The following is a 6,928-nucleotide window of genomic DNA, read 5'->3' as shown; positions in this document are numbered from 1 at the left end:
CCTCCCGCCGCCCTGCCCGGCGCCCCGGGGCTCCCCGTCCCGCCGCTTGGGGAGGCCCGGGGGCTGGGTGCCGGCAGCTCTCCGGTGCCTGTGGCTGCGCGGCCGGCGGGGGCTCGCCGGTGCATGGGCGGGGGGGCCCCGCCGGGCCACCGCCGGCCATGAGATGAGCGGAGCGCGGCGCCCTGCATAGAGCCGCCTCGGGGCCGCCGCGGCCATGGTGAGCTGGGGGAGCGGGGACGGGAGGGTGGAAGGAAGGGGGGATTGTCCCGCGGGGCCCGGACACCGGAGCCTGAGGGGCCGAGGGGCGGCGGCACCCCCGGGCCACCGCCGGGACAGGATGTGAAAGGCCGGATAGGCACGGATCCCTCCTGCGAGCCGTGGTGCCTTGGGCTCTTGGGAATTCCGGGTTTGTGGCGTTAAAGCCGAGCGGTGCCCGGGCAGCTGTGGCAGCCCCGGGGCCCTGGCAGTGCCGAGGCCCGGCTGGGCAGCGCTGGGAGCAGCCTGGCACAGCGCACGGTGGCCCTGGACGTGGCACGGATGAGCCTCAAGGTCCCTTCACACCCAAACCATTTGGTGATTAAATTCTCCGGCGCCAGCTGTGGGCTTGCCCTGACGGCCTCCAGCGGAGCCTTGGGTAAGCCGGAGGAGTGACCTGGATTCTGTTCCGTGCCGGGGCCGGCGGCCTTCAGCTGTCCCCGCGTGCAGCCGGGGCCACCCGCGGGGACAGGGACAGGGCCGCTGGGAGCTGCACAGTGCTCTCCTCCCCTCGGTAGGATCCCCAGGAAAGGTCTCAGGAGCCATCTCGGACCGTGTGGGTGCCCGCAGAGCCGGGCTGGCGGCGCTGGCAGGTGGGGATCGCCCCCAGGGCATGGGGTGCTGCTCACTGCCACCATCCCAGAGCTGCTGCTCTTGTTTTCCCCTTGCTCTACCCGCAGGGATATCTTCTATCCCATCTTCTATCCGAATATTTCTTGGGGTGACCATGGGCAGGCACAAAGGAGCCCCTGGCAGGTGGGCAGCAGTGGGGAGATGCTTTCAGCAGCCCTGGGGCTGCTCCTGGGACTCTGCCCTGGCTCACCCAGAGAGCCCCACTGAGCTCAGGCTGCAGTTCCTGGCCTGGTTCTCACCCCACTCTAGCTTAACCTGCCTTTGGGGATGTAGGATCAGACTTTGCACCCCTTTTCTTCTGGAATTTGGGATGCTGGGTGAATTTCTTCACCCAAGAGCTGAGGTAATCACATTACTCACTGTGTGATGTGTTCCTGGTACATGACTGGTGGTTTATTGAAACTTTGGTCTCTCTAGCCCCTTTGGTGAGCTCCATTAGGCTCTTGAAAAGGCTTTGCTGCTCCATCTGGAATGTGCTGGGGTGGGACAGGGTCTTCTCAGTAAAATTTATATAAATACAATATTTATATATATAAATCCTGGTTGTGTTTTTTGGCAGTAGCCTGAGGGTGCTCAGGGTGGGCTCCTGATGTGCCTGCTACATGTCCCAGCTCTTTGTGGCTTTAGCTTCAGGCAAAAGGTGATTTTTGAGGTGGATTCTTAGTGACCAGCCCATGTTCAAAAATGTGAATAAATGATTTGCAGGGTTTGGCAGGCCAGGGTGTGCACTTCACAGTGCAGCTGGCAGAAGGGCTCCTTTTTTCTCCCCTCACTTCTCTGTGCACACACACATTTATCCTCCCGAATTACACCTTGTTTTCTTCTTTTTTTCCCTTCAACCTCCACTGTTTGGCTGCCTGTGGAAGTTGAGCAGGAGTCCCTGGGCTGTGCTGCAGGATTTACTGTTGTAACTCATCATGTGACTCCTGGGCAAGATTTTCCTTCTGTTCCCATGTCCCTGGAGCCTACAGATGGGCATGTTCTGCTGCTAGAGCACCCTCCTTCCTGGAAACAGTTGGGAAAGTGTGAAGAGGAGCTGCTGGAAGGCACACAGGGAACAAATAAAAGAGAATTAAACTCTGCTCCAGAAGAGCAGGCTGCTGGGAGCAGGTTTTCCTCAGTGGGGCTGAGCTGGGTTGATGTGGAAAGGATGAATTGGAGCTTGATTAACTGGGCAGGGATCTTGGGAGGAAGTTGGGAAGGCAGGAGGGAATGCAGTGATGCACAGTGAACTCAGGCACTGCAAATGCTGTGGAACAAACTCCTCTTTGCTGGGCTTAGTTGCTGCTCATGGCTCAGAAATCTTTATGCCACTCAAAAGTTGCCTTCAGAGGAAGCTCCAGTGTTTCTTTGCTTTCAGAGGTGTTTGCAGAGAGCTCTGTGTGGGGGTTCTTGGGGCTGCTCCTGCCTGCTGTGCGTGCCAAAGTGCCTGTGTGCTGTTTTGGGGCCCCAAACTCCAGTTTGGGGCTTCCTGAGAGAAAGAAAGGTGGTGTGGATGCTGTGGTGTCTCTGTAGGGAAAACAGGATACTGCAGAATCCAGATGGGTTTCTCTGGAGTTCACCTCTGAACACACAGAGCACATCCAACTTCAAGCTTTGCTTCCACACACCACAAATTATTGCATTGTTTCCTCCTCACATTTTAGGATCCATTTGAGGATTTTATGAACAGGTTCAAAGGAAATATGGTTGATGGAGCTGTCCTTGGAGGGATTTATTTTCTGTCCAAATTAGCCATGTCTTTCCTTCACCTTTGTTCCTTCCACTTGTGAAGATGAACCATCTTTGAAGCCCTGGGAGCCCAGCTGGGATTTCCTGAGCAAGCCACTCACCTGGGATCTGCATTTGCACCTCCCATCTGAGGCTGGAATTTCAGTGATTGCCTCCTGGGAAATACATTCTCCACTCTGTGGGATTTATATCCTGCCAGCAACCAAAACAGCTCAGGAACAGGGACTTCCAGGAAATGCTGCTGTGTGAGGTTTGGGATGCAGAGATGCTGGAGAGCTGCAGCCAGCTTCTCCCAGTACAAATCCCACTTCCCCCAGGTTGTCCCTGGGCCTGCAGGCGAGCAGACAATGGAGGTTCCCAGCTCCAGGGAGTCTCGTGGCCCTGTGCTGTGTGAGGCACTGAAATGGAGCAGGCAGTGGGCGTCTGCAGCTTGGCTCTTCCCGAGTTCCCCACAGCAGCATCCTGCCTTTCATGCCACAGCCTCTCTTCCCACCTTCACTTTAGCAGTGAGTGCTGTTGTTTTCTTGTGCCTGAAGCTGCCTGCTGATGGTTGCAGCCTTCCTTCCATTCAGGAAGGAGGGGAGTGTGTGTAGATTGCAGCTTGTCCTGCCAGGTGTGGCTGCTGAGCCCTGGGTTATCCTGGTGCTCATGGTTGCCAAGGAGCTGCTGCTCAGTTGCCAGAGCAGCTCCTGTTTGTTCTGTGTCAGCCCTGCTGAGCTGCTGGCCCTGAGGCTGGCTCAGGCTGTGCCTGGGAACCAGAGCTGCTTTGGGGGCACTCTTGCTCTTTGAGTGTCACCCAGGACATTGTGACAGGAAGGAGCAGCAGCTTCTTGCTCCTGCAGAGCCCCTTGGCCTGGCTGTCCCATCACCCTGGGGACACTTGGGCCCTGTGTGGGCTATGCTGCTGTCCCTGGCCCAGGTGAGCTCAGGGGTGCTCTGGTGAGCTGAGGGGTGCTGTGCTCCCTTTTCCTGGCCCAAGTGAGCTCAGGGGTGCTGTGCTCCCTTTTCCTGGCCCAGGTGAGCTCAGGGGTGCTGTGGTGAGCTCAGGGGTGCTGTGCTCCCTTTTCCTGGCCCAGGTGAGCTCAGGGGTGCTGTGGTGAGCTCAGGGGTGCTGTGGTGAGCTCAGGGGTGCTGTGCTGCCTGTCCCTGGCCCAGATGAGCTCAGGGGTGCTGTGCTGCCTGTCCCTGGCCCAGGTGAGCTGAGGGGTGCTGTGCTGCTGTCCCTGGCCCGGGTGAGCTCAGGGGTTCTGTGCTGCCTGTCCCTGGCCCAGGTGAGTTCAGGGGTGCTGTGGTGAGCTCAGGGGTGCTGTGCTGTGAGGAGATGGGGATGCTGCTGCTGCTGCCCAGGCAGGAAGTGCTGGCACATGGCCAGATGGGCTCAGCTTCTCAGCAGGGTTTTCTGATGAAGAGGGAGCTGAGGGCGTTGTTCCCTCCCTCTGTCTCCCAGCAGTGCCAGCTGAGGTGCAGCAGCATCACAGCCACACCCCTAAGCCTGAGGTTCTGTCTGTCTCAGTGCATCCCCTCCATGAGCAGTTCAAATAAAAGCAATCCCTCTGCAGAACCCTTCTGACTCAAACCAGACTGTAGAACTCGGAAGTTCCGGCCTCAGCTCCAACATCTGGCTTCCTTTTTTGGCCAGCAAGTCATAGTGTGACTTGGTGTGCCCCCAATTATCTCCCCTCTATTAAACCATCAAACTGGAGATGCTGATTAATGCTGATGAGCTTTCCCAACTCTGCAGCAAGGCCTGGGTAGCTCTGGAGATGAACCAGGAGTGGGAACTGTAGCAGGAGAGCTGATCTCTGCTCAGCTGCTTCCTCCAAAAGCAGAGCTTTTTCTCAGAAGAAAACAGCTCATTTAGCAGAATGGTTGCATATAATCCCTTTCAGGACCTATAATAATTCCAACACATCCATATTTCAAAGACCTGGGTAGCTAAATGTAGGCTGCAGGAGGACTAAAAGCTATCAAGGCAAAATTGTTGAGCCTCCAGGTTCACTAAATGAGCTTGAAAAGCTCATTTCCACTGGCTGTTGCTGATGGATGGGTGGTGGTGGCTGTAATTATTTCAGCAGAAAAAGCATTAAAATCTGGCAGGTGCCACAAAGCTCCTGCCATGGGGTTCTCTCTGTGCAGAGATCACTCCATGCATGGATACCCAAAAACTCCAAGAACTTTGGGTTCAGTTGGGTGAATTATTTGCACATTGTTAGGTGGTGTCATTTAGGAACCAAGTAGCTGCTGTTAATGTTGGATTTATACATTAGTGTTTGCAAAATAGAAGGAAATGTAGCTTTGAGGTGGATAGGCTGATACCTGCCTGTAGGATGTGCCTGAATATCCTTCCAAATCATTATCCTCTGTCAGACAGCAGATATTTCCTCTTAAGAACTATATTTATATTTGGGTCACTGCTGCCTTGGCTCTCTCTGCATCCCAGGTGTCAACATGACAACCTTCTTCTTTGAGAGAGAGAAAAGAAGGTGTTTGCTGCTTTGTTTTATCAAAATGAAATGTTTAGGCTCCCATTTATACAGAATAATTTTTGGAATCCCATTTCCAGCATTTATTAAGTGTGCAGCATGTGCCTGTTCTCCCTTGTAGGCGTCCTTGTTCCAAGCAAAATGTAAATATTGATATTTTGGTAGAGGAAAAGCAATTGCCTTTTCCCCTACTGATTCTGATGGTCAGGGACTTTCCTACTTGTCCAGGCACCCCCTGGGGTTTATTTGTGGATTCTGTCCTCTGGAATTTTGGGATGATGCAGCTTTTCCTGGGCTAAGAAGCTCCTACAGCTTATGGTGAAGCAGCTCTTTTCCAATCTTACCTTCCCTCCACACACATTTGATTCCTTTCTTTATCCATGTTTCTCTTTTCTGTTTACACTCAGGATACTTTCACTCCACCAGAGCTTTTCCAGGCTCTTCTAGCAGCACCACAAATTCCTTATTTTTTCCCTCCCCCTGATCTCCCCTGACCCTTCTCCTATGTGGATCATGCCCAGAATTCCATTTCTTTTCCTATTTCCAACCCTTTGCGTTCATGCTCCAAATTATCTTTTATTTGTTCCAGCATCTCCAAGCTCATGTCTGGATCTCTGTGTGTATTTTTAGCATTTTGACTTAATATTTTATTAGGGCTTTAATTGCAGCGTGGAGCTCTTCCCAAGAGGGATTGTCCTGGTTCCTTTTTGTCCCCCCTTTGGAGAAAGGAGTGTGCTCATCTGTTTTGTGTACTGCCTTGTCAGGATGCCAAAGCCAGCATTGGATGCAGCTTTCCAGAGGGGAATGAGGGTTTTTTTCCCCCTTTGGAGAGATGTTTTGCCTGAAAAATCTGTGTAGTGCTCAGCTGGTTCCCTGCTGCTTCATTGAGAAAGAACAGAGCAGGTTTCTTCTGCATTGCAATTCCACCTTTTCTTTGGGATGAGGAGCAGTTTCATCCGTGGAAGTTTGGCTCAGTGCTGGTTTCCCTGGTGTTCAAAAGCAGGGTCTGGAGAGGATACAGCAAAACCAGCTCCTGGGCATGGCTGCAGTTGTTGTTCCTCATCCCATTCCCTAACCCTTGGGTTATGGGGGATAAACCTGTATTTCCTTCAGTTCCTTGGCTTGCTTTTTGCAAGGGTGAAGGAAACCAAGAGGAGGACAAGATGCTCCAAGACCTGTAATCTCAGATGTGGAAGTGGGAGGTCAGTGCTTAGGAGGCAGTTCCTGCTCCCAGCCCTTCCTCTGATGCTGGGTTTGGGATTGGGGAAGGCTGCAGGGGGAAAAGGCAGCTTTGGCTTTCAAAAGCTGCTTTTTCCTGTGTTCTGCTGGTGCTTGATGGAGCTGCTTGGGTCATGGTGACCCTTTGGGTCCCCCAGGACAAATATCCCCCTCATGGCCCAGCAGAGCCCCCTGTTGTGGGCAGGGAGCCTGGGACCCCCAGAGCTGCATGGGGCACTTGTGAAATCCCCCAAAGTGCAGCAGCATTGCAGATGTCAACATCTTGTTTTTCTTTAATTGGACTGGATGTTCTCCCTGCGTGAGCTGTCCTTTGAAAACATTTTAATTAACAAAAATCTTGGTTATTCCCATGGTGTCTCCCATGGTGGTTTCATTAGACACTCTTAAATGCCCAGTACAAGTTTTAATGCTCTTGTCAGGAATTAAATTTAGAGTTTCACAATCTTTTTTTCTTTACTCTGACAGAGGCTGAGGGTCTGAAAATTCCATATTTTCACATAGTATAATCCCACCTCCTTGGAAATCAGGTCTGGCTGCTGTAATGTGTTGGATCAGGTATAATCCTGCCCCAAGTTTGCCCTAAACCT

At 53.0% G+C, this 6,928-nt stretch overlaps 1 protein-coding gene across 2 annotated transcripts in view; it reads left to right on the top strand.

The window, feature by feature from the left end:
* Window positions 1–6,928, top strand: part of XPO6 (exportin 6) — a 63,084-nt gene continuing 56,156 nt past the window's right edge. Inside the window, exon 1 of one of the 2 annotated variants that reach the window (XM_059861206.1) lies at window positions 1–217. In XM_059861206.1, coding sequence (XP_059717189.1) covers window positions 215–217 — 3 coding nt within the window. In that variant the 5' untranslated portion in view covers window positions 1–214. The remainder of the gene's footprint in view (window positions 218–6,928) is intronic. The other variant, XM_059861205.1, reaches the window with a different exon arrangement.

The sequence above is a fragment of the Haemorhous mexicanus genome, chromosome 17 (assembly GCF_027477595.1).
Source record: "Haemorhous mexicanus isolate bHaeMex1 chromosome 17, bHaeMex1.pri, whole genome shotgun sequence".
NCBI classification, from domain to species: domain Eukaryota; kingdom Metazoa; phylum Chordata; class Aves; order Passeriformes; family Fringillidae; genus Haemorhous; species Haemorhous mexicanus.
This window is presented reverse-complemented; position numbering and strand designations above follow the sequence as displayed.